Raw genomic sequence first — 27,239 nt, 5'->3', positions numbered from 1 at the left:
GGGGCGGAACTTAACTGCAAAATACTTATTTCTCTACAAGAAATCACAAACATGTTTTTGAGTATCGTGTTGTTGAATGAATACTATGTATATTTTTTTATTCTTAGAAACTTAAAACACGTTTAAAATGGTAAATTTTTGTAAGAAAATATGGATTTTGCAATTAAGCTCGGCCCCTAAGTCTGCCAACGAATGAAAACTTCATTGATATTTAAATCAAGGCAAGTTAATCTTTGGTTTTAATTTTTTTAATATAAACAGTATTCTTTGAATAACACCATACTTAAAAACATGTTTTTAATTTTCCGTTGAGAAATAAGGATTTTGCAGTTCAGCTCCGCCTTCTTGGCCCACGACGAATAAAAAAATCATCACAATTGAGACAGGGTGGGTGGGCGGGGCTACATTTTGCCTTTTTTTTTCTTAATATGTGTAGACTTATTTCGACAACAAGAAACTTAAAACGTGTCTAAAATGGTAAATTTTTGTAGTAATCAACTTAAATCCACTTTTCTTCTACAACCTCTTTAAATAAGGTAAAACTTGAACATCAAGGTTAATATTAACGGCAACTTGGTAACGTCAACGGGAACAACAACTGCAACGGGAACTTCAACGTCAACAGCAAGTTCAAAAATCCCACTTGTAGGTCTCCCATTTTGTTAGCAGTCACGGCCAAATTTTCAATTTTCCGCGGCTTTCATAATTTTTATGCGCATGTCTTAACTGTGTTTGAATCATTTTAAATTTAGACACTAAATTACCAGCGCTGGGAGTTTAGTCACAGAATTTTATTATTTAATTCCTTGAAAAATATTTATCTGGATTAAACTTTTCTCTTCCCGAATTACATCGTCTCTGCATTCATGATTTAAATGTAAAATTGCAACACTTATTATTATAAATGTCGAAAAACCGGTGAAGATTCAAATCAACAATCATTAAAACCCACAATGTTGGTAGCACTAGTCGCAAACTTCAAACCACGGTGTTGGCACCTCTGCGACCGTATTTTTCCGCCAACAGGTGGTTGTTAAATGGTAACTAAATAACACTTTTTAAAATTTACACGGACTGTTCCAACAATGTCTGAACAAAAAACCCCCACAAAACCGTGCTTCGTCGTCCTGGAGCCCATAACCCCAAAGGTAAATAGCGAATTCAGCGCCGAGCTTAAAAGAGCAATCAACGAAAAAAATTTGCTAACGACCAAAACTCGGAAACGTGTAACGGCAGCACTGGAGGAAATCGAGCAGGAGAATCAAGAATGCACCCGGAAGACAAAAAAAGAGAAAATTCTGAGCGAAATACTCGAATCGGAGGAGAATTACATCCGGCAATTGGAGGTTATAATGCAATTTTTTATTAAACCGACGCAGGAAAAGGAGTTGTTGAAGCCGGCAGATTTTGACATTTTATTCAGGGACTTGACTTCCATTTATAATATTAACAAGAAGCTGTTGGAGGAGCTGCACAACTCGAACAATAATGTGGCCAAAGCGTTCACCAAGCTTGCTCCGTTTTTCAAGAGCTATTCGTTTTATGCGTCGGGATTTAAGAGGAGTTTGGAATTTCTACAGGTGAGGGTTTTGTTTAGGTAGCAACTGTGTTAATAAATTGGTTGCAGAACTGCCACCGAGATAACCCAAAGTTTGAAAAATTTCTGGAGAGTCAAGAGACACGCCCAGAGGTGCAGTCCAAGCTTTCAGCGCTTCTAATCGTGCCAATACAGCGTGTGCCGCGATATAAGCTACTTCTGACTTCTCTATTCAATCTGACTTCTCCAGCTGAGCCAGACTATAACAGTCTCTTAGGTAATTAAAAATTTAAAACCCTATTGTGATTTTATTGTTGTTTATTTTCAGACTCTCTAAAAAAAGTAGAAAACGCAGCTGATCATATTAACAAAATCATCAAAGACCATGAACACATGCAACGACTGATTGAACTGCAGAGGTGTTTACAACATGGCGAGCCCAGTGTAATCACTCCAGGACGGTTTTTAATAAAAGAAGGCCCTTTGTCGCGCCTTATCAACAAATCTAGTCACAGTCAAAGAATGCACGTGGTTTTAATGAATGACATCATCATGTTTTGCAAAATGAAAAAAGATGAGTTAAAACTAAATTCTTTGAAATGTTGTGGCATTTATCCACTGAGTAAATGCAAAGTAAAGACAGTCCATGACAAAGGTGCGTTTAAAGTGGTGTGCCAGGATGAGGAAATGGTCTTGTATGATAACAGTTACTCAGACACTATAAAGTGGGTGGATGAAATTGAAGCAGCTATTGAAAATTTAATTAATGATAGGAAAACACTTAGAAAAGAAAGTACAGTTAGGAGACCTGTGAAGAGAAAAGATGTGGGTGAATACAATGAAGTTGGGTTGAGCCCTGGTACAAAATTGAGAAAGAGAAAAACCGCTTTTGTAAGGGTGTTTAAAGTGTAATTACATTTCATTGATTGTGTTTCTAGGTGGAGCAAAATGATGTCAGTAGACCTGTGATGCTGGCGAAAAGGAGGCCACTCAGGACCACCTTCAGTCTTCCAAATAGTGCAGAAAATGGAAACTGCACTCCTTCATTTCTCATTACATTAAAACCGCCAGAAATGAGAGAGTTCAAAGAAAATCAGATTAATGAAAGATTTGATGATTTTCCATCAAGACAGGATGCTAGTGTTTCAAGAGACTTGTTCGTTTTTGGGCAACCACACCCTGATAGAGGTTTCTCCTTTAAAATGAACCAGTGGTTGTGTGGGATTGGCTCATCAGTGAAAAAATTTTTTGGTTTTAAGTAGGTTGTTTATGGAGCTGTGTATAATTGTCCAATACTTTATTACATCACCTATGTACAAATTATGTATGATTTGATACAATTTGAATATCAAAAACTAGTTACTAATTCAGCGTCAGAATGTTGTAAAATTCATACGATTTTAAGTTTTTTGGCATGACTATGAATTGAGAGAGCGAATTTTGAGTTTTATACATTTTTATATACACAGACTGTTTTTTTTTTCAATGAACCGCTTCACCCGCTCCACGTCGAGCTCATTACCCCATTTCCCACCCTTTTTAAAATGTGATCCTATTATAAAAGCATCAGCACTTGAATAATTTGACACGTTATCAACTGTAATTCCTGATCCAATTAAGACAGGCAGTGAAGTACATGCCTGAACTTCCTTTAATTCTTGACCATCCGCAGGGCTTCCCGTCGCCGTTCCAGTTAGAATAAGGCCATCTGCTAGGAAAAATTCAGCGGCTTTGGCGGTTTCTACCAGAGAAACGTCACTGGTGACAGCATGGGAGCTAGAATTTATAAAAAAAAAAATAATAATGAACACGATTTTTCAAAACATTATTCTATTATCCATTCACGATCTTTATATAGTACAGTAGGCTTTGATATTTTTTCTTTAAGTTGGATAAACTGATTTGATGATTTAGTTTTTTGTCTATCAGTAGTCTGATTGACATTTGCTTTGAGCTGGATTGCCACTTTTCTACTTCATTTATTAGATCAGAATTATTAGACGCAATTTTTTAATTAACTTTAATGCTAAGTTATATAATAAATGCTCAGTTAAAAAATAAATTCTCAGTAAAAATAATGTGTGCTTGGTGGAATAATAGCTGCTTAGTTAAATTAATAACTGTTCGGTTAAATAAGGAATGCTTAGAAGAACCCTATGTGCTAAGTATAAAAATTGGTCGAAGGTTATTTCGACAGAACTTCCCTCGCCCGCCAAGTGCAGCACAACAAATAATACTACCGCAAAAGGCGCAAATTGAAAAATGAAATATACTTAAAATAGAAAAATCCAAAAATCGAAACATTAAAAAACCAAAATATTAAAATATCTGAAAATTGAAAATCCAGAAATTGAAAAGTTCTCAATATTCAAATCCTGAAAAAATGAGTATTGAAAACTTGAAAAATTGAGAAATACAAGCATCAAAAAATAGTAAAACCGAAAAATGTAAAATTTAAAAATTCGAAAAATTGAAAAAGTAAAATATCGAAAAATTGAAGAATTGGGAAATCGAAACACTAAAAAAATCAAAAAAACAAAAATTTAAAATTCAAAAATCAAAAAATTGAACACTCGAAAAGCCAAAAAGTCGAAAAATCGAAACATCGAAATGTTCAAAAAATTGAAAATTCGAGAAATCAAAACATCAACAGCAGAGGAGTCAAAAAATAAAAAATTAAGAAATCAAAATTAGACCAAAATTGAAAAATCGAAAAGTTAATAATTGAAACATTATAAATGAAAAAAAATCGGTGAACCGAAAAATTGAAAAATCTAAAAATCAAGAAATTGAACGATCTAAAAATTAAACGATTTAAAAATCGAAGAATTGGAAAACCAAAAAATCTAAACCGAGAACTTGAAAAATCGAATAATCGATAAATCAAAACATCAAGGAAAACAAAAAAATTAACGGAAAATCTAGAACTTAAAAATTGAAAAATTAAAATACCTATCGAAAAATTGAAAAACCGAGAAATCGAAACATCAAAAAATGGAAAAATTGAAGAACCGAAACATTGCAAAATCCCAGAACTGAAATACTGAAAAACTGAAAAATGGAAGGAAAACTGAAAAATCGAAAAAGTGAAAATATTCAAAACTGAAATCTTGAAAAACTGAAAAATGGAAAGAAAATTGAAGAATCGGAAAAGTGAAAAAATCCAAAACTGAAACATTGAAAAATTCAGAAATCGAAAAATTGAAAAATCACAATTGAAGAAAGAATTGAAAAATCAAGAAATAGTGAAATAGGAAAATTAAAAAATCAGTTAATCGAAAAATTTAGAAACGTCAAAAATTGAAAACTGAAAAATAAAAAAATTTAAAAATCGTAAAACTGAAACATCGGAAAATTGAGAAATCGAAAAATGAAGAAATTCGAGAAACCGAAAATATGAAGAATCGAGAAATCCAAGAATCGATAAATTGAAAAATCCCAACAATATGTCGAAAAATTGAGAAATCGAAATCGAGCAAAACTGAAGTATCGTAAAGTTAATAAATTGAAAAACTGAAAATTAAAAAAAAAATCGTATCAAAAACTAAAAATTCAAAAAATCGAGAAATTGAACAATCAAAAAATCAAAACATTGAAATCCCACCAAGTTGATAAATAGGAAAATTTAAAAAACAAAAATTTTAAATTCCAAGAATTGAACAACAAAAAAAATCTAAGCCCGAAAACTCAGAAAATTGAATGATCGAGAACTCAAAACATTAAAGAAAACAAAATATCTAAAATTTAAAAATTGAAATGAACTGAAAAATTAAAATATCGAAAAATTTAAAAACCGAGAAAACAATATCAAAAATTTGAAAAATTGAAGAAACGAAATATTGCAAAATTCCAAAGTTGAAATATTGAAAAACCTAAAAATCGAAGGAAAATTAAAGAATCGAAACAGTGAATAAATCCCAAACTGAAACATTGAAAAATTGAGAAATGGAGAAATGCGAAAATAAAAAAAATCGGTCTAAAGAGTTTAGACAGTACTTCCCTCGCTATCGAAAACGTGACGACTGCATGCCTATTATGATTTTTTTCGCATTAGGTTTCAAAGCATACGGTTTTGTAGTTCCTGATTAAATCAATAAAATAAATTTGCCCAATCATTAAATTTTTTGAGTCAGCCTGTATATCCGAATCCAAAAAATATGAATGGAATGATAAATTACAAGAAGAGACTCATCATATTTTGTACATTTTAAATAGGATTATTCGGCAAACTTTTGAGCTGACGTCATCAATTTTTTAGAGGGGATAAGCAAATATATTTTGCATTAATTTGTGACATATTTTGATTTTAATAAACACATTATTATTTAAACAAACTGTACCACTAACAAACATTTAATGACTCTGCGCCCTGTAAAAAGTGATGTTTTATCCATGTGCGAATTTTCAAGCGATTCTATGATGGTTATGACTCAAAAAACTTGAAAAGAAAACATACAATGGTGTTTTTTTACGATATTTCTCAGCCATATTTTTTTAATTGATTGAACTGGTCTCTAGAATATGAAAAAAGCTGCAGTTTGATGTATGATACATCTATATTAATATCATTTTTTCATACAAAAAACCAAAAAAATCTTATACCTCGTCTAGCGAGTCCCCTTAAAAGTGAAGGATCAAGGTTTACTCCACGGGGTTCTTGCACGGTTGTAACAATTTTTTAAATTCAAAAAATAACGATAGAGACTATCATAAAACGATGGACGGGACAATTTTTCAAAATTAGGTGGTTAATCCTGCTTTGACAAAGTTGACCAAAAATGTGTGGTGGTTTTAGACAATGCAGCGTATCATTCGGTTCATTTGGATAAACCACCCACTTTTTCTAGTAAAAAATGTGAAATGCTCATTAAATATAGTGTTGAATTTGACAAAAATATTTCGAAGAAACAGTTGTGAGATTTAATTAAACGCTTCAGAAACAATAGAAAAAAAATATGTGGTAGACGAGACATTAAGAGAAATTGGCCATGAAGTTCTTAGATTACCTCCGTACCATTGTCAATATAATCCAATTGAAATGGCGTGGGGATTTTGTAAGGACTATTACAACACGCATATAAATTCTCAACCTTCATTAAAAAAAAGGTGAAGAATTTATGGCTTGAGGCGCTTTCTAAATGTACTCCAAGCATGTGGCAAAATTTTTGTAAACATTGCGAAAAACTTATTTTGGCAGATTGGAACAAAAATATGGGAAATCTTTCGTACGAATCTATACCTCCTTGCGTTATTTCGCTAGGGGAATCTGATTCAGAATCTGAATTTGAAAATGACGGTGATGATACAGATTTTCATAACGAAATAATAGATATGGAGTGAATTGTAGCTTGTTGGGGGGTGATTTTTTTACGCATCTTTCGTTCTAAATTTACCAAGGTAGTATGTGAAAAACTACCTGACGTACAACAAAATAAGTATAATTTTAGTTAGATCATCCACGTTGTTAATTTGCACCAAATTTTAAGCATTTTCATTTTTTTTGTTACTCTTCATGGACCTGGAAAAGGCGTATAGTAACGTTCTTATTAATAAGCGTTGGAAAGTACTTAGTGAAAGGAAATAAAGAGCACTTACGTAAGCATTAGTAATAGCTATATAGATAAATCATTCAATTTAAGGCCGGAAAAATGTTTCAGAAGAGCTAAACCGATCAAAGCACTAGAAAAAGGTTGTTGTCTTTTACCAACCCTTTTAAATCTTAGAAAAGTGAAAAAAGAAGTTGGAAGATATGGAAATAGGCTGTTCACAAAGGTCGAAATTTCCATTTCTAAGAAGAGTGGGCGAGCAGAACGAACTGATGATTGAGAATTAAAAATGAGATACTAAATGTGCCATGCTACAATAGTCGTATGTAGAACCCCCACTCATATAAAAACAATGTTTAAGTGAAATTTTAGTGTTTGTTCCTTACATATGAAATAAACACTTACAAAAAGCCGAATAAATGTTTTAAATAGCGTAAAGTTTTATGCTTTCTAAGAAATGGATACCGTTAACTTGATCATTGCTACTGAAAACTGAAAGTATCGGCAACAATGTTTATATTTCTCTAACGAAAAGTTCAGGGAATTTATATTCTTCTGTATTGAATACCAACAAACTCACTAGATTTTCATGGCCAACCCTACTACATAAAGATCGTGAACAGATAATAGACCTGTGTTTCTTCTTAATATCGGCGAAAACAAGAACGTCGTCAGCTTGGATGTTCTTGCGATAGCGCAGCGTCAAACCTGCGTTGGCGTCAGTGTAGCCTTCATCAGCCACATGACCGAAAACAAACCCCTCGGCTCGTATAAAGTGGAAACCGGTGGCTTGAGCGACAGCTAGGGCTTCTTTGTTGCCTGAAGCCAAAACCTATTACAAGGGTGCAGTTTTGCCACTACAAAATCAAAAACTCACTTGTAAGCCACAGGGTAACTTTGTATCCACAATTTTTTTAATTTCTGAACAAACGCGAGTCATGGTAGCTGTTACCTCAGGATTGAAGTGTCTCGACTGTATATACGGAACATCATGCATATTTTCCACAAGCAGCCCATCCTGAAAATAATTGTAACAACAATTCGTTTTATAACAAATCCACGACTTACAATATCGCATTTCAAGTATATTTCGACCTCCTTCAGTGCGTTGTGGACTAACTTTTCGACCGAATTTTCAAATCGAGGGGTACCTAATAAATTCGAATTCAAATTGTTTGACATTTGTATGACAGCTGAAATCACGTGACTTTTAGCCGCTCATTTTGAATCCGAGTTTCTTAATAAGTCACTATTCCCGACTAACACGTCCCTTTATCTACGTTATCAGTTACTCGAAACATGATCACCGAGTGCAATTTGCACTTTTATCGAAGAGCAAACAAGTGTCTACGTTGCAATTTTGTCAGTACATAACCTCACTTTCGTTGCTAGCCCATGTGCCAAGTGCTTACTCGCGACGAGTGTTTTTAATTCCCTCAGTATTAAATTAGTTACCTGGTAGTGCCCCAACATGCACCATCCCGATCACCGCACATTTCCTCCCGCCAAATAAAGTCCGGAATTTGAGCATTTCCCAACCGTAAGTAGGCTTAACTTTGAGGTTATCTAACCCTCTTATCACAAAAACGCCATCAACATAATTAATTTTTATTGTTTTCAACTTTTTATAACATTTTCTTCTGTCTTTCACGCACTGAAAGGTTGCACTTCATGATAAAAATGAACATTAGCGCATATTATTGATTACACTCTGAACACTTACAAACTCGAATAAAACTCGCTAAGATGCATACATTTTAGTAACTACCATCTAATCGTGCTGCATACATTTTATACATACCACTTATAAACATAGTTTAATCCATAAATCGAACCTAACATACAGACTTAACATTAACATGCATTCGTCACAATCAATCATATTCTATAAGAATAATCGCGGTTCTGTACGCAGAACTGATTTTGTCATTATAATACTTGAAAACATTGTAAGGTGCACACAATCGGATTTTTTTTTAATGATACATTTTTTTTTAATTTTCACAAGCACAATTCAAGCCTTTATCTAGGTAAAATACATTTAACCGATAAAATATATAGTGTGACTCAATAAAGGCTATCACCTAAAAATTAAGTGTTATTATCAGTTACTAGGTTTGTAATGTTGGAAAGGCATTGTGGTTTTATTTGATGTTATGTGTATGCCTTGATAACTGAGTTATTCCACCGGTAGGTGGTTGAGTAATGATACAGTAAAACTATACAGATACAGTATAGAGACCGTTACTGGATTTATGAATCGTCCTATTGATTTAAGTGTAGTCGGTTTATAAAAAATATAATAATTGGTTCGTTCTTCAGGCTGTCCCGTTATTTATAAATCCAGTAAAGTGGTGATGGAATCAAAGCTAAGTATTCGAAAATTGGACGAATTATTGAAACTATCGAGTGGGTGTTATTGTTCCTAATTGACTCTAATTGATTTTCGAAAACCGAGCCCAGATTGAGTGGTTGAAAAATACATAACCAACAAAAATAATTTATCGTTTTTCTCACTAAAAGTAATTACAATAAAAATAGACTATTATATCTCTGTATGTACACTTGTCTCACATTAACATACAGGTAAAAAAACAACTGGCCAAATAAATAAGAATGCCCAGATTTGAAATTCCCTGCTTCTGTTAACGTGATTATAAATAAAATTACTATATTAATAAAAAAAAAAAAAACTATGAAAGACGAACATTAAATTATATATATTTTTTTGGTGTCGCAGCACTCGGTCCGGATCGGTATTGTCCGGCGCACATTTCTACAGAATTTTTTAATGAACACAACACGGTGCTTTGGTGGTTTTTCCCATGAGTCTCTCGAGCTAACCACGTTCTCCGTTGCACAACAAAGAAACAAAGAAAATAATAAACAAAAAACAAACAGAAGGGGTTTTTAATCAATATTACCCTTCTTCGTCAATTAACATGAGAAATGTCGGCAGAACTGATCACGAAAGCTTGGTGGGAAAAACGAAAATCATTCGATGAATACCGAAGTGGCACCGGGGCGCTGCGACTTATTTGAGATCATTTTTACTTTGTGCCCAGTTTAGCACTTGCGGTTATTGTTGGCGAAGGAACGAGTGGCGCCCTGTGAACGTTCCCCGCGCCTTTGTCGACGATTGCGACTGTTTACTTCACGAGCCTTATTGTTACGGTTGAGGGAGCCCCGTTTGACGAATTTGCATGCCTTCTTAATTTGCACCTGAAACGAGAAAAAAATTTAATCGTATTATCATTGTATTGAAATGAGCTACGAGACGATATAAGCAGATAAATAGTACATTTAAACGCACGGTCATTTCCTTTCAGGTCCGGCAACTCCATTAATTAAACTGCGGTAGATGAATCTAAAATCGCAGAAACTTTTCTTATGGTACAAAAAATTCATTAAGTAAAAAATTTCCTTTGATGCCAAAAATAACTGCAGAGTACGATTTGAGCCAAATTTTAATTTTGGGTTGTAAGCTGCATATTATTTTGTTATTTACGTGTTTATGGTCACTTAAAATAAAACAAAGTTTTTCATTGAAGTGTAACTTCTGTTTGATCTGATTTACAAGCATTTCGTCACTGAAGAGCAAAAATATGAACTGGACAAAGAGTGTTATGTTCTCAAGATTTTATTTTCAAAAATGTGTTTTCTATCTTCTTTCTCATTGGTTTTAGGCGTGCCGATGTCGAAATTGCCAACTGTGAACTGAAAGCCCTTTTGGTGCCAATAAATTTATCTAGCAGAATTTTTAGTTGACGTCATCGCATTTTCAGTGGGGATGAATAGACAAATTTTGATTAGCGTTTCCACCACCTACGTGATATTTTTATAATACATACATATATCTAAAATTTCCTCAGTTTCGAGGATCACTTGTATAAAAAAAAAAACACCAACTAACCCACGAGTAACAGATAGCCGGAAATGGGAGAACTACTTTTCCATAATTATTATGCTATGAACGAGTTTATACTTGACAAGTAAAAAAAAATTATCAATCTTTCGATAATTGAGTTTTGGGACATTCTTGATTTTTCAATTGTTCAAGTTCTTGATTTTTCGATTTTTAAATATTCGACTTTTCAATTTTTTGACGTTTCAGTTTTTCGATTCAATTTTTTTTCGATTTTTCAATTTATCAATCTTTCGATAAAATTTTGAGACATTTTTAATTTTTCAATATTGTAATTTTTCGATTTTTTAATTTTATTTTCAATTTTTTAAATTTCCTTTTTTCGATTTTCCCATTTTTTGATTTCTCTATTTACCGAAGCTTCAATGTTTCTTATGTCCAGTTACCGATTTTTCAATTTTTCGATTATCGAATTTTTTAAAATTGAATTTTTCAGTTTTTAATTTTCCTATTTTGGGTTATATCAATTTTTCGACGTCTCGACTTTTTGATTTTACAATTTTTATGTTTCTATTTTTCAGTTTTCCAATTTTTCGACATTTCAGTTTTTCAATTTTTCAGGTTTTTGATTTTTCAATTTTTTACATTTTCGACTTTACAATTTTTTGACGTTACAGTTTTGGGATTTTTCAGTTTTTAATTCAATTTTTCTTCGATTTTTCAATCTATCAATCTTTCCATAACTGAGATTTGGGGACATTTTAAGTTTTTCAATGTTTTGACGTTTCAGTTTTGGGTTTTTCAGTTTTTCGATTCATTTTTTTTCGATTTTTCAATTTATCAATCTTTCGATACAGTTTATGAGACATTTTTAATTTTTCAATATTTTAATTTTTCGATATTCTAATTTTGTTTTCAATTTTTTAAATTTACATTTTTCGATTTACCGAAGCTTCCATGTTTCTATTGTCCAGCTTCCGATTTTTCAATTTTTCGTTTATCGAATTTTTTAAAATGAATTTTTCAGTTTTTAATTTTCCTATTTTGGGTTTATATCAATTTTTCGACGTCTCGACTTTTTGATTTAACAATTTTTTTGTTTCTATTTTTCAGTTTTCCAATTTTTCGACATTTCAGTTTTTTACATTTTCGACTTTACAATTTTTTGACGTTAGTTTTTTTTCAGTTTTTAATCCAATTTTTCTTTGATTTTTCAATCTATCAATCTTTCCATAACTGAGTTTTGGGACATTTTTAATTTTTCAATTTTTTGACGTTTCAAGTTTTCGATTTTTCAGTTTTTCGATTCAATTTTTCTTCGATTTTTCAATTTATCAATCTTTGGATGATTGAATTTTGAGACATTTTTAATTTTTCGGTTTTTCTTTTTTTTGATTTCTTTATTTATCGGGACCTCAATGTTTCTATTGTTCAGTTTCCGATTTTTCAATTTTTCGATTATCGATTTTTTAAATTTAAATTTTCAGTTTTTAATTTTCCGATTTTGGGCTACATCAGTTTTTCAATTGTTCAAGTTTTTGATTTTTCAATTGTTTCAATTTTCAACTTTTCAATTTTTTGGAGTTTCAGTTCTGGAATTTTTCAGTTTTTCGATTCAATTTTCCTTCGATTTTCCAATTTATCAATCTTTCGATAATTGAGTTTTGAGGCATTTTTAATTTTTCAATTTTTTGGTTTTTCAATTTTATAAATTTTCGACTTTTCAATTTTTTGACGTTTCAGTTTTGGGATTTTTCAGTTTTTCGATTCAATTTTTCTTCGATTTTTCAGTTTATCAATCTTTCGATAATTGAGTTTTGGGACATTTTTCGATTTTTCCATTTTTTGATTTCTTTACTTTTCGAGACTTCAATGTTTCTATTGTTCAATTTTCGATTTTGCAATCTTTCGATTATCGATTTTTTTAAATTAAATTTTTCAATTTTTAATTTTCCGATTTTAGGCTGTTTCAATTTTTCGACGTCTCGACTTTTCTATTTTCGAATTTTTTTATGCTTCTATTTTTCAAATTTTTGATTTTTCAAATGTTCTTCGATTATTCAATTTTTCAAGTTTTTGATTTTTCAATTTTTTAAATTTTCAACTTTTCAAGTTTTTAACGTTTCAGTTTTGGGATTTTTCAGTTTTTCGATTCAATTTTTCTTCGATTTTTTAATTTATCAATCTTTGCATAATTGAGTTTTGGAACATTTTTAATTTTTCGATTTTTCCATTTTTCGATTTCTCTATTTACCGGGATTTCGATATTTCTATTGTTCAGTTTTCGATTTTTTAATGTTTTCATTATCGATTTTTTTAAATTTAAATTTTTCTGGTTTTAAATTTTCGGTTTTGGGCTGTATCAATTTTTCCACGTCTCGACTTTTCGATTTTTCAATTTTCCATTTTTCGACATTCCAGTTTTGGAATTTTTCAATTCTTCATTTTTCCATTTTATAAATTCTAGATTTTTCGATTTCCCATGTTTTGATTTTCAGTTTTTCGACTTTTCAATTCTTCGATTTTTTTAATACAAATTACCTTTTTCGACTTTTCGATTTCTCAATATTTCACCATTTCATTTTTGTGAATTTTTGCGTTTCTGAATTTTTCCTTTTTTCGATATTTTAAATTTTGGATTTTTCGTTTTGTCGATTTTTCGGATTTACAATTTTCGGTTTTTATTCTTTTTTATTATTTTTTTTTTTTCTAAATTACCAACACTAAACCGTTTAAGTTAAAAGTACTAATTCATCTTAATGAAGACTTCAATAATAATAATAATTATTATTTCAAAATTTTACTTCCCAAGCGTCTGTCTGTCTGCCTGTCTATCTATCTGTCTGTCGTCCGTTTGTCTATCTGTCTGTGTCGATATTTATTAGGAAGATAATTTCCGAAACTACCGGATTGATTGTTGTCAGATCTTAAATTAATATCAGGAATATTGTGTAGAAGTAAAACGCGAATTAGAATTTGTCTGATCATCCCTACCAACAATTTGCTGTCGTCACCTCAAAATTTTGCACGGTAAACTACTTACATTTTATAAAATAACATACTTTTTACCCTTGGCATCCAAAAGTTTCGCCAAAAAAAAAAGAACAAAATAACTTAATGGCAATACTATAAAAGAAACGTTCGTTGGCCCAACTGTTTAAAGCAAATTATAATTTTCGAACTTTTTTTTATGTTTACAAAAAATCTTATGTTTTTAGTGCAATGCAGTGGCAGCAAAAAATAAAAAAAAACAATAATAATAATTATGGTTTTTTTTTAATCCGGTTTTTTATGTGAACAAAAATTAAAAGGCGGTTCAAAATTATGGAATTAGTTCAAATAAATAGAGCAACTCACTTTTTGAAAAATATTTGTGCAAATCAACTTTATTTTTCACGTCATCAAGTTTTTGGAGGGGAGAAACAGACAAATTTTGATAAGCGATTTACCATATTTGCGATAAGTTTAAAGCGTCGGTTTTGCAGTTCCAAAGTTAAATTGTAAAATGTTGCACACACTTTTATTATTTTTTAAATCTGTATATTGAAGCTTACAAATAATAGGCGGATTCATAAACTGCAGGTATAAAGTGTTTTTTTTTTTTGTCAAATTTCACAAAAAACCGGTAAGATTTCTATTGTTTGTCATTTCCAGTGGTAAAGTTTCGATACTTTAACTGTTTATGATCACAGATTGATAGATTATGCCTTAATATTACAATAAACACCTACCCGTAAAACCCAATCAGGTCTGACACCGCCATCTGATCGATATGACGTTCGAAGTAAATATAAACCTAAACAAAATTTTCCTTGACACAACGGAAAGTTTTGAAATAAGATTTATGACGAACCTTTCAATCTAACAAAGAAAAAATGCGCATTTCCATCACTGTTACGGAATCTTTCTCGATAGTATTCTCTGCGGTTTTAAAGTGAATATGCAATTTCAAGGCTCCTTCCTCCTATCGCGTTACTTCTCAGAACACGATGCCATTCATACCAATATCAATAGTACAACCCGGTTTATGATTGATCGCAGCTCATTTGATGAATATTAAACTCGTCAAGTTTACCTTTTGAGCTTGTCTGCTCTTGAGCCCCTGCCGTTCCTGCTGCTGCAGCAAGTGGACCCTATTGACCCTGGGCGCCCTGTGCACCAAGACGACGCCGGCGCCGTCGTCGCCGATGTCCTCCTCCACCACCTCCTCCTCGGGCTCGGGCGTCGCCGCCGTCGCGAAGTTGTACCTCCTGCCGTGGTGCGTGTACACGCTCATGCTCGGGTGCTCGATGAGGAGGTTCTCCAGCGGCGACGTCTCCATGTGCACCGGCCCCGTCGAGATGAAGCACGGCGGGGGCGTAAGGAACCACGACTCCTCCATGGGGACGCGAGGCAGTGACGATGCTGAATTGGTACGTGTGAGTAGCGCGGGTACTGGCAGGTTGGCCGTGTCGACGACGACGACCCGGTCGGGGCTGCGCTCGACCACCATGAGGCCGTCGTCATCGTCGACGTCGAGGTTCTCCAGCGAGCTCGACTTGGAGTTGCCTTCGCTGTCGACGTCGTCATCGTGGCGCCGATCCACCAGCACCCAGTCGTCTTCCGTTTCCGCGGAAGTCAGTCTTGTGGGTGTTGCTGCTGCTGTGTCGGTTTCGACCCCCTCGGCCGCTGTTGACGACGTCGTTTGTGGTAACCATTGGTCGAAAACGTAGCGGGTTAGTTGATGGAACATTTTAGCTGAAAAAAAAAACACAGGATTAGTTTTATTTATAAGGTGAAGTTGTTATGTTGATAATAAAAATGCGTTTGACATTACGCTACGAAACTTGAAACTAAATTTAATACTAAAATGATCTGTAACATGGAAACAAAAGATTTTTCTGTTTTTGTAATACAAGTCGTAATCCTCGTTTTAGCTTTAAATTTTGCGATAAAAATTATGTCTCACTAACGTTAAGTGGGATTTATAAACTTGCTATTGGCGTTGAAGTTCCCGTTGCCGCTGACGTTGTTTTTAGAGCTGAAAATTGTCATTAATAAACTCCGTTGCCAAGTTGCCGTTGATAGTAACTTTGATGTTCAACTTTTGCCGTATTCAAAGGGGTTGTACAGTCAGGGACACGGAATTTCAAACGACAACCAACTTTCTGACATTTAAAAACATTGTAGTCTTATACCTTATTGTCATTATGATTGACAGGTCGTTTGAAATTCCGTGTCCCAGACTGTACATACATACAAGGAAAGTGGAGGATTTAAGTTGATTATTTAAAAAAATTACCATTTTAGACATGTTTTAAGTTTCTTGTTGTCAAAATAAGTATACACATATTAAGAATAAAAAGGCAAAATGACGCCCCACCCGCCCTATATCTCAATTGTGATGATTTTTTTTATTCGTCGTTAGCCAAGAAGGCGGAGCTTAACTGCAATTTCTCTATGAAAAATGAAAAACATGTTTTTGAGTATCGTATTGTTCAAAGAATACTATGTACATTAAGAAAAAAAAAAGCCAAACCCCACCTATACCCGCCCCGATCTCAATTCTCAATTGTGATAAATTTTTCATTCGTTATCAGATCGAGGGGCGGGGCTTAATTGCATATTTGTCATGAAGAATTTACCATTTTAAACATGTTGTAAGTTCTTGTTCTGAAAAGACGACCTACGTATATTAAGAAAAACGCCAAAATATAAGCCCCGCCCACCCGCCCTATATCTCAATTGTGATGATTTTTTTTATTCGTCGTTAGCCAAGAAGGCGGAGCTTAACTGCAATTTCTCTATGAAAAATGAAAAACATGTTTTTGAGTATCGTATTGTTCAAAGAATACTATGTATATTGAGAAAAAAGAAAAGCCAAACCCCATCTATACCCGCCCCGATCTCAATTCTCAATTGTGATAAATTTTTCGTTCGTTATCAGATCGAGGGGCGAGGCTTAATTGCATATTTGTCATGAAGAATTTACCATTTTAAACATGTTGTAAGTTTCTTGTTCAGAAAAGACGACCTACGTATATTAAGAAAAACGCCAAAATATAAGCCCCGCCCACCCGCCCTATATCTCAATTGTGATGATTTTTTTTATTCGTCGTTAGCCAAGAAGGCGGAGCTTAACTGCAATTTCTCTATGAAAAATGAAAAACATGTTTTTGAGTATCGTATTGTTCAAAGCATACTATGTATATTAAGAAAAAAAAAGCCAAACCCCACCTATACCCGCCCCGATCTCAATTCTCAATTGTGATAAATTTTTCATTCGTTATCAGATCGAGCAACGGGGCTTAATTGCATATTTGTCATGAAGAGTTTACCATTTAAAACATGTTGTAAGTTTCTTGTTCTGAAAAGACGACTACGTATATTAAGAAAACCGGCAAAATATAAGCCCCGCCCACCCACCCTATCTCAATTGTGATGATTTTTTTTTATTCGTCGTTAGCCAAGAAGGCGAAGCTTAACTGCAATTTCTCTGTGAAAAATGAAAAACATGTTTTTGAGTATCGTATTGTTCAAAGAATACTATGTATATTAAGAAAAAAAAAAGCCAAACCCCACCTATACCCGCCCCGATCTCAATTCTCAATTGTGATAAATTTTTCATTCGTTATCAGATCGAGGGGCGGGGCTTAATTGCATATTTGTCATGAAGAATTTACCATTTTAAACATGTAATTTTCTTGTTCTGAAAAGACGACTACGTATATTAAGAAAAACGGCAAAATATAAGCCCCGCCCACCCGCCCTATCCCAATTGTGATGATTTTTTTTTATTCGTCGTTAGCCAAGAAATTACAAACATGTTTTTGAGCATCCTGTTGTTCAAAGGATACTATGTATATTAAGAAAAAATTAAAACCACAGAGTAAGTCCCACCCATACCTGCCCTCATCTAAATAGTAATGAAGTTTTCATTCGTTGGCAGACCAAGGGGCGGAGCCTAATTGCAAAATCCATATTTCCTAACAAAATTTAGCATTTTAAACGTGTTTTAAGTTTCTAAGAATAAAAAAAATCATCACAATTGAGATGGGGTGGGTGGGCGGGGTTTATTTAGTGTCTTTTTTTCTTAATATACATAGCATTCTTTGAACAACACGAATCTCAAAAACATGTTTGTGATTTCTTGTAAAGAAAAAAGTATTTTGCAGTTAAGCTCCGCCCTCTTGGTTCACGGCGAATAAAAAAAATCATCACAATAGCGATAGGGCGGGTGGGCGGGCTTTCATTTTGCCTTTTTGTTTTAATATGTGTAGACTTCTTCTCACAAGATGAAACTTAAAATATGTTTAAAATGAAAAATATTTGTGTCTTTATTAAAATCATTAATGCAAAATACGTCGAATAATTTTAACGTTTAATTTTAATTTTTCAAAAGAATACGGAAATGAATTTTCATTGCGTTAACTGTTAATAGGTTAAAAAAATACACAGCAAAATCGTAGAAAAACAAATCGTGCACTATCTAAACCGTTCGATAATAAACACTGCCCAAATTCGTACTCGGCAGACCTATAATTTCACAAATTTCCGAGTGTTGTTTCTACCGCCACTCAACAGAGGGCGCTGATTAACCTTATGCGATAAAACCCTTAATTATATTTACGTTTGTAAAATCCCAATGTCAAGCGCTCAACGTCGCCCTAAGCTTAAACGAAACCCTCCTTAATCCATAAAAGAAAATAAAAAAACAGATTAGAAAGAACTTCAGAATTAAGTGTGGCACTAATGGTGTATACAATTCCGATGACACCTAATATTTCCTGTCAGAAAAGTTACCAAAATTACTTCTGAAAGTGAAGGGTACGTCGCTTACCGTTCCCCTATTCAATCCCCTACTCGTGGGCAATTTTATTGATCCGCAGGGTGAGCTACTTCGGTCAGAAAACTTGAGTAAATAACATATTTTTGTGGCCAAGACCAAGGGTTTGAATATGGAAATTCGGCGAAGTGTATAGCAATGTCAGATCTAACCTGCTTCGAGTAGAAACTAAGAAGCCGCTGTTTTTGCCTGCAATTGCAATTCTTGTGTTGAAACAGTGCACAAAAACTTAGTAAATTTTTATGGTTGAATTTTGAAGCTCGGATGCGGGCTAGACGCGGCCGATGGTGACGTGTGGAGTAATGACATGGAACGACGGATTTACAGTTGCGTGTCTTTATGGGCGGTTTTGATGGGTTTATTTATGCTCGATGGAATGAATATTGAAGTTGGTTGTTCTTTGATGGGTTTACTTTGGATGAGGCGCACCGCTGGGACAAAGGCGGAGGAAATTAGTGCCTGGAGTAATAGAACAATCACGAAGGGATTCATCAAACCAGTGGATTCGTCGTAATGGACTTTGTTCGTTCTAATTACAGTGTAATTATCACTATTATTATTGGTGTAGTGTTTCAACACGTAAAGATCTGAAAGGCATGCAGATGAAACGGGAGATTTGTATTCTCTTTCCTATTAGGATGTAGCAGCTCGTTAAGATTTCTCATTACTCATTAGTTTCTACAATGGATATCAAATTTTTAGAACCGCAGAAAATTTTAGCTTGACTTTGTTGATTGTTTTACAGTTTTCGCGTCATGGTAGTTTGATAAAAATCTACCGTGTAAAGGTTTATTGCCATGTCGTAAAGTCTTATAAATGACGAAACACAGTGTCATATAATAGATAAATGCAGAGACATGTGACCTCATAAAGGTGAAAAGCTACCGGCCTGTGGAACTTCAAACATATTTTACCGTAAAGTTTACTGCTCCGAAGTGCTGTTAGGCTTGTCAATAATAAATCCACGTACTTTCAGACGCCTTATAAGCTAAGAAAGTACTACTTTTGTGTTTTCTCGACATTTCATGCCCCACAAGAGTACGAAAAAATAACAATTCCGTGTGTTTGTCTGTCTTGTCCGCCATATGTTTCAATTATAATATGCAGATAATATCCGAAATTCCCGGACCGGACGAGTATGTTAGGAATATCATGTATGTAGATGGTAAAACGCTAACCAAAATTTGTCTGATCATTTCCACCAACAGTGAAATGACGCCATCTCCAAATTTTAGAATAGCAAATGCTACTTAAATTTTATAAGGTAACATACTCCTGTATTTATGGCCAATGGATGCGCTTTGAGTTTTTGCCCGCAGACAAATTTTTTGGAATAAAACAAAATTGTATAACACGACAATTTAACTTGGAAATTGCAAAAACGGCTGCTTTGAGATTCTGCAAACGTTTTAATGAGAATAGTTAATCTGCCTTTTCAACTTTCGTATCCTCAATTTTTCGATTTTTCAAATTTTCGATTTCTCGATTTTTTGGTTTTTCAATTCTTCAAATTATGGATTTTTTAGGTTTTTTTTTATTATTTTTCGACTTTAAGTTTTGGGATTTATCAGATTTTCGATATTTCTCGATTTCTAATTTTTTTGATTTTTTGCTTTTCCCTTTTCTTCACTCGACTTGTCGTTATCTCAATTTTTCAATTTTCAATTTGTCAATTTTCCAGGTTTTTGATTTTTTAATTTTTTCTTTTTTTTTTTAATTTTCGATTTTTCGACTTTTCCATGTATTATTTCAATTTTTCGATGTTTCAGTTTTAGAATTTTTCAGTTTCCGATTCTTCAATTTTTTTACGATTTTGTAAATATTCAATTTTTCTTCATTTTTCAATTTTTCGATGTATAGATTTACCAATTTTTCAACAATTGAGTTTCAGGATTTTCAATTTTTCGATATTTGAGTTTTGCGATTTTTCAATTGTTCGATTTTGTAAATTTAAATTCTTCAATCTCTCAACTCCTGGTTTTTTAATTTTTCAATTTTTCCATTGTTCAGTTCCCCGATTTTTCGATTCAATTTCTTATTTTTTGATTTCGGTATATCGATTTTTAGACTTCTCAATTTTTCGATGTTTCCATTTTGCAATTTTGTGATCGATTTTTCAATTGGGCATTTCGATTTATCCGTTTTTGAATATTTGAGTTTTGGAATTTTTCGATTTTTTTAATTTCACATTTTACGCATTTAAAATTTTTTTTCTCGATTTTTTGGTTTTTCCCTTTCTCGATTTGTCGATTTCTCGATTTTTGAAATTTTCAATTCTAGTGTTCAGTTTCGAATTTTTTGATTTTTGAAGTTTTTGATTGCTCGATATATCAATTTTTCGATATTTGAGTTCTATGATTTTTCAATTTTTTAATTTTTTGATTTTTTTGGACTATTTCGACTTCTCGAGCTTTTGATGATTCGATTTCTTGATGCTTCAATTTTTCGATTTTAAAAATTTTTAATTTTTAATATTTCGATTTTTTCGAATTATCCATTTCTCGACATGTCGATTTCAATTTTACATTTTTCAACTTTTCGATTTTTCAATTTTTTGATGTTTCAGTTTAAGTTTTTCAACTTTTCGATTGATCAATTTTTAGATATTTGTGTTTTGGGATTTTTCAGTTTTTTAAATTACTCATTTTACGATTTTTATTTTTTTTTAACTTCTCGATTTTTTTATTTTCCCCTTTCTCGATGTCTCCACTTGTCCATTTCTCAATTTTTCTATTGTTGAGTTTCCAATTTCTTGATTTTCCAAAATTTTCAATTTCTCGATTTTTCAATTTTTTGATTTTGTAATTTCTAGATTTTCCGATTTTTCTACCTCTCGACGTTTGGTTTTTGATTTTTTAGTTTCAATCTCTAATTTTTCCAGTTTTCCATTTTGGGCTATTTCGACTACCCGATGCATCAATTTTTCAATGTTTCGATGTTTCAATTTTTCGATTTTCCATTTTTTTTCAAATTTCTGTTTTGCGATTTTTTAAATCGAAGGTTTTTCGATTTTAAAACTTTCATTTTTCAATTTTTCGATTTGTCGATTTACCAATTTTTCGATAATTGAGTTTTGGGATTTTCCAATTTTTCGATTCTGTAAATTTGAAGTTTTTCAATTTTTCGTTCTTCGATTTCGATATATCGGCATTTCGATATCTCACCTTTTCTATGTTTCCATTTTGCAATTTTTCCATAGATTTTTCAATTTTCAAAATTTTAGATTTTTCGATCTCTCGTGTTCTTTTTTTTCAATTCTTCGATTTTTTTAATTTCACATTCTTCGGCTTTTCGATTTTTTAATTTTTAGATATATTTAAGTTTTGGGATGTTTTTTTTTAATTGACATTTTACGATGTTTAAATTTTTTGACTTCTCGATTTTTTTATTTTCCCCTTTCTCGATTTCTCGACTTGTCGATTTCTCAATTGTTCAAATTTTCATTGTTGAATTTTCAATTTCTTGATTTTTGAAAATTTCGATTTTTCGACTTTTCGATTATCAATTTTTCGATATTTGAGTTTTTCAATTTTTCGATCACTCGACGTTTGGTTTTTTAATTTTTTAGTTTTTCAATTTCTTAAAATTCTACATTTTTCGGTTTTAAAATTTTTTGATTTTTCAGTTTTTAATTTTTCGAATTCTTGGTTTCGACTTCTCCAGCTTTTGATATTTCGATTTCCCGATGCTTCAACTTTTCCATTTTCCATTTTTTTCAAATTTGTTTTGCGATTTTTCGAATTTTCCCCTTTCTCGATGTCCCCACTTGTCGATTTCTCAATTTTTCTATTGTTGAATTTTTAATTTCTTGATTTTTGAAATTTTCGAGTTCTCGATTTATCAATTTTTCGATATTTGAAGTTTTAGTGATTTTTCAATTTTTTGATTTTGTAATTTCTAGATTTTACGATTTTTCTATCTCTCGACGTTTAATTTTTGATGTTTTTTAGTTTCAATTTTTCCATTTTGGGCTATTTCGACTTCACGACCTTTTGATGTTTCAATTTCCCAATGCATCAATTTTTCAATGTTTCGATGTTTCAATTTTTCGATTTTCCATTTTTTTTTCAAATTTCTGATTTGCGATTTTTTAAATTGCAGTTTTTCGATTTTAAAACTTTTCATTTTTCAATTTATCCATTTACCAATTTTTCGATAACTGAGTTTTGGGATTTTTCAATTTTTCGATATTTGAGTTTTGGAGTTTTCCAATTTTTCTATTGCGTAAATTTAAAAATTTTCAATATCTCAACTTTTACTTTTATCATTTTTCAGTTTTTCGATTTTTTCGATTTTTCAATTTTCAGTTCTTCGATTTCGATATATCGAGTTTTGGACTTCTCGATTTTCCGATATCTCACCTTTTCGATGTTTCCACTTTGCAATTTTTCGATCGATTTTTCAATTTTTAAAATTTCAGATTTTTCGATTTCTCGTGTTCCTTTTTTTCAATTCGATTTTTTGAATTTCACATTTTTCGGCTTTTCGATTTTTCAATTTTTGGATATATTTTTTTTTATTTTCCCCTTTCTCGATTTCTCGACTTGTCGATTTCTCAATTGTTCAAATTTTCATTGTTGAGTTTTCAATTTCTTGATTTTTGAAATTTTCGATTTTTCGACTTTTCGATTATCAATTTTTCGATATTTGAGTTTTTCAATTTTTCGATCACTCGACGTTTGGTTTTTTAATTTTTTAGTTTTTCAATTTCTTAAAATTCTACATTTTTCGGTTTTAAAATTTTTTGATTTTTCAGTTTTTAATTTTTCCAATTCTTGGTTTCGACTTCTCCAGCTTTTGATATTTCGATTTCCCGATGCTTCAACTTTTCCATTTTCCATTTTTTTCAAATTTGTTTTGCGATTTTTCGAATTTTCCATTTCTCGACATCTCGGATTTTTGATTTTTCGATTTTCCGATTTTTTAAATTATTTTTGGTTCCTCAATTTCTCGAACTATCGATATTCCGATGTTTCAATTTTTGGATTATTCACTATTTCCGCAAGGGTTATTTACGCCACTGCGTTTTGCCTTACAGAGGTTGACAAAACTAAAATCGCAAAAAAAAAAATAATTTTCCAAAGCGGGATTTGTTTTGTTGCATTTCAGGGGCGAGGGAAGTTTTGTCGAAATAACCTTCGACCAATTTTTTGGAAACACGTCAGTAATATTTTACAGGAAACAGGAAATACATACATTTGAATCCATTGTTGCAACTTTTGTACGTTACCGCGAAAAACAAATTTTTTGAAGGGGGATTTATTACCATTTTACCATCCACACACTCTTGAAATAAATTTAAAACATTTATAGACAATCTTTCCTTTAGTTTACGCCCAGAAACGAAACATTCCTTGTAATAAAAGAATAAATATGTGGACATTTTATGGCCCACACTGCACTAAAACTTAACAAACACAAATGCAATTTTCTCCACCGCACTAAACCTAAATAAAATATTAAAATATTAGCAATGTACCAGCTGTACATAGTAAGGTTTATGGTATTATACATACCCATAGAATTAGAAAAACACTAAAAATTGTCAATCACAAAAAGACACCAATACGAAAATTTAGATAGCGCAGGTAATAAATAATGATCAAACATTGTGGTAAACTCTGAACAATGAATTTTCTATATCAGAATACAAGACAAAGGATAGCACGCAGCTTTATCAGATAATTGAAACGGAATACTGTACAGCAAAATGAGATTATAAGACTTAATTATTTATTCTACTATGGTTTTTACCTGTTTTTACAACAGAACAATTGTTTTTGTTCAACTATCGTCTGACTACAATTATTAACAGTGACTCATTTTGCTTGTTTAAGATTACCTCATTGAAATGACCTGAAAGCACTTTCTTGTACTATCAAATTTACTTAATCCACTCCTTTTTTAAATAAAAATCACATTATAACTAGGACAAAATCGAGGCCAAAGGCCGCACTTTGAAAATGTTTGCTCAGTTCTAACAAATAGGTGGTCGATAAGTGCGCCATTAGCCTACAACGATAAGGAAGCGCCTTCTCCCTCTAGTCCGACGGAAACGCAACAAATTGCGTTGCATCTAAAATCGCCCATAATAATAATGTTATTACAAGCTCCTAAAATATTCTCCATTATCAATCGACATCACGTTCGTATCAACCCGTAGGCTCATGCTACAAATGTGTCGTAGTAACGCGATATCACAGAACGTCTAATTATGACTCTTTATGTAGATAATGAGAGTCTACCTAGACTTTGTTCCAGTCGAGCGGAAACTTGACTTGCTTGGACCGACTGTACAGCTCGTTACAGGTGCTTTGATGGATTATGCGTAATTTATGCCGAGAAAAAATGGAACGATGCTTGAATGCTAGCAATTTTTATCTTTGTGTGGTGGGTTGGGTTTCGAATCGAGATAATGAATTTTTTGTCAAGGGGTTTTGTTTGGGTGAGGAATAGACAACAATGGGGATTGATAGTGGTGAATGCAAACATTTTTGAGTGGGAATTTCTAAAACGCCATCAAAATAAGTAAGTTATTAAATTTACAGCGCAAATAAGTTCGCAATAACAATTAATGATTCATTTTTTTGTTTAATAATGTTCATGAATAAAATATGTGCGCATTTACATACCGGCGAACACTTTTTATTTGGTCCAATTTTAATAATCTCATTTGTTGTTTGGTACAATAATAAAGAAAATGTGGTGCTTTTATTTTATTTTTATATTTACTTTTCTTAAAAGTATGTATGACCAAATAAAAATGTCAAGCTTTAAACCAGTGCCAATAAGTCGTTGAACCAAGACAAAATGTACAAAGCGCTTCCAAAGTATAGAGCCCACACAGTTTCAATGTTTTTAAATTTTGCAATGACAACAAATTAACAAGTGAATACTTTTTTAAAACAATTTTTCCATTTATTGAAAGTAGCAACAATGTAAAAAGAGAAAATAAAAAAGTTAATAAACAGCGTAAATTACGCTTGTGATTTAAAATCGAGTTTGACATTAAAAAATGTTATCAAAACTCCATTGTTCAAAACACCACAATGATACAACAGTGATAGAAAATCTGCCATTAAAATTTCTATATTTAATACACAAACTTTTTCTTATTCCAGGTTTTTTTTTTTAAGACGCATCAACCTTCTGACCACAATGTGTCGGGTGAACAACATATTTGTCATCGCAGCAGGCCCTGGAAACAAAATTTTGAGTCTATTGTGTAAAAAGTCATCGATTTTCAACTTCTCGATCTTTTGATTTCCCAGTTGTTCCAGATTTCATAATTTAAATTTCAATAATTTTTGGGATACATATTTTAATTTCTTCATTTAAAAATTTTTTAAATTGTCGATTTTTTGATTTCTCGTTTTTTTTTATTTTTCACTTTTCGGTATTTCAGTTTTTCGGTTTACGATTTTTTAATTTATTAATATTTCGATTTTTTGAATTTCCCATTTCTCGACGTCTCGATTTTCCGATTTAATTTTTTTTTCGACTTTTCAATTTCGCGGGTTTTCAAGTTTTGGAATTTTTCTATTTCTGGATTTTCCAATTTTTCAATTTCTCGACTTTCCACTTTTTCCATTTCTCATCTCAGCTTTTCGGTTTCTAAATTTTTCGATTTATCGATGTTTTCAAAATTTTAAATTTTCAATTTTTCAATTTTAGGCTACATCGGTTTTTCGACTTTTTGATATTCCAATTTATCGAATTTCAGCTTTGGGATTTCTGAATTTCCCAATTTTTAAAATTTTCGATTTCTCGTTTTTTTATTGTTCCGTTTTTCGATATTTCAATTCAGGTTTTTAAAATTCTTTCATTTTTCGATTTTTTGGATTTTTCATTTTTCCACATTTTCGATTTTTTGAATTTTCCATTTCTCGACGTCTCGATTTTTCGATTTCAAAAATTTTTCGACTTTTCAGTTTCGCGATTTTTCGAGTTTTGGAATTTGTCTGTTTCTGGATTTTTCAATTTTTCAATTTCTCGACTTCTCGTTTTTTTCATTTCTCAGTTTTTCGGTTTTTAAATTTTTCGATTTATCGATTTTTTTCAAAATTTTAAATTTTCAATTTTTCAGTTTTAGACAATGTCGATTTTCCGACTTTTCGATTTTCCAATTTATTGAATTTCAGCTTTCGGACTTCTGAATTTCCCAATTTTTTCATTTTCCGATTTTTTTGATTTTTCACTTTTCCACATCTTCGATTTTTTTAATTTTCCATTTCTCGACGTCTCGATTTTTCGATTTCAAAAATTTTTCCACTTCAATTTTGCGATTTTTCAAGTTTTGGATTTTTTTGTTTCTGGATTTTTCAATTTTTCGATTTCTCGACTTCTCGTTTTTTATATTTTTCAATTTTACGGTTTTTAACTTTTTCGAATTATCGATTTTTTAAAAATTTTAAATTTCCAATTTTTCGATTTTTTAAATTTTCGATTTCTTTTTTTTTATTGTTC

General features: G+C 32.1%; 4 protein-coding genes across 8 annotated transcripts in view; 2 read left to right on the top strand and 2 right to left on the bottom strand.

Moving 5' to 3' along the window:
* Positions 1-958: 958 nt before the first annotated feature.
* LOC135127820 (putative protein tag-52) lies at positions 959-3,005 on the top strand. The gene is made up of 4 exons (XM_064054458.1): positions 959-1,580; positions 1,628-1,814; positions 1,866-2,428; positions 2,476-3,005. Exons 1-4 carry the CDS (start codon positions 1,086-1,088, stop codon positions 2,797-2,799), a joined length of 1,569 nt encoding a protein of 522 aa, XP_063910528.1. The 5' UTR covers positions 959-1,085; the 3' UTR covers positions 2,800-3,005.
* On the bottom strand, positions 2,820-8,622 carry LOC135127823 (uncharacterized protein F13E9.13, mitochondrial). Its single transcript, XM_064054465.1, has 5 exons — positions 8,539-8,622; positions 8,152-8,234; positions 7,961-8,101; positions 7,716-7,915; positions 2,820-3,313 (listed from the first exon to the last, which is right to left on the bottom strand). The coding sequence occupies exons 1-5, from the start codon at positions 8,612-8,614 to the stop codon at positions 2,995-2,997; spliced, it is 819 nt and encodes a 272-aa protein (XP_063910535.1). The 5' UTR covers positions 8,615-8,622; the 3' UTR covers positions 2,820-2,994.
* LOC135127818 (uncharacterized aarF domain-containing protein kinase 5-like) overlaps positions 8,351-27,239 on the top strand; it is a 103,373-nt gene continuing 84,484 nt past the window's right edge. The window contains exon 1 of the mRNA XM_064054449.1: positions 8,351-8,623. The gene's annotated coding sequence lies outside the window, so the exon portion shown is untranslated. The remainder of the gene's footprint in view (positions 8,624-27,239) is intronic.
* LOC135127822 (tumor protein p53-inducible nuclear protein 2) overlaps positions 8,678-27,239 on the bottom strand; it is an 86,337-nt gene continuing 67,775 nt past the window's right edge. For 4 of the 5 annotated variants that reach the window (XM_064054462.1, XM_064054464.1, XM_064054463.1 and 1 more), the window contains 2 exons: positions 15,024-15,685; positions 8,678-10,305 (listed from right to left, as the gene is read on the bottom strand). In XM_064054462.1, coding sequence (XP_063910532.1) covers positions 10,150-10,305; positions 15,024-15,680 — 813 coding nt within the window. In that variant the 5' untranslated portion in view covers positions 15,681-15,685 and the 3' untranslated portion in view covers positions 8,678-10,149. Of the gene's footprint in view, positions 10,306-15,023; positions 15,686-24,289; positions 24,429-27,239 lie in introns of those variants that run through there. The other variant, XM_064054460.1, reaches the window with a different exon arrangement.

Source organism: Zophobas morio, unplaced genomic scaffold (genome assembly GCF_036711695.1).
Source record: "Zophobas morio isolate AGI-343-1 ecotype UQ-CSIRO unplaced genomic scaffold, CSIRO_AGI_Zmor_V1 ptg000012l, whole genome shotgun sequence".
NCBI classification, from domain to species: domain Eukaryota; kingdom Metazoa; phylum Arthropoda; class Insecta; order Coleoptera; family Tenebrionidae; genus Zophobas; species Zophobas morio.
Note: the sequence above shows the minus strand (reverse complement) of the source record. Positions and strands in the feature narration are given on the sequence as shown.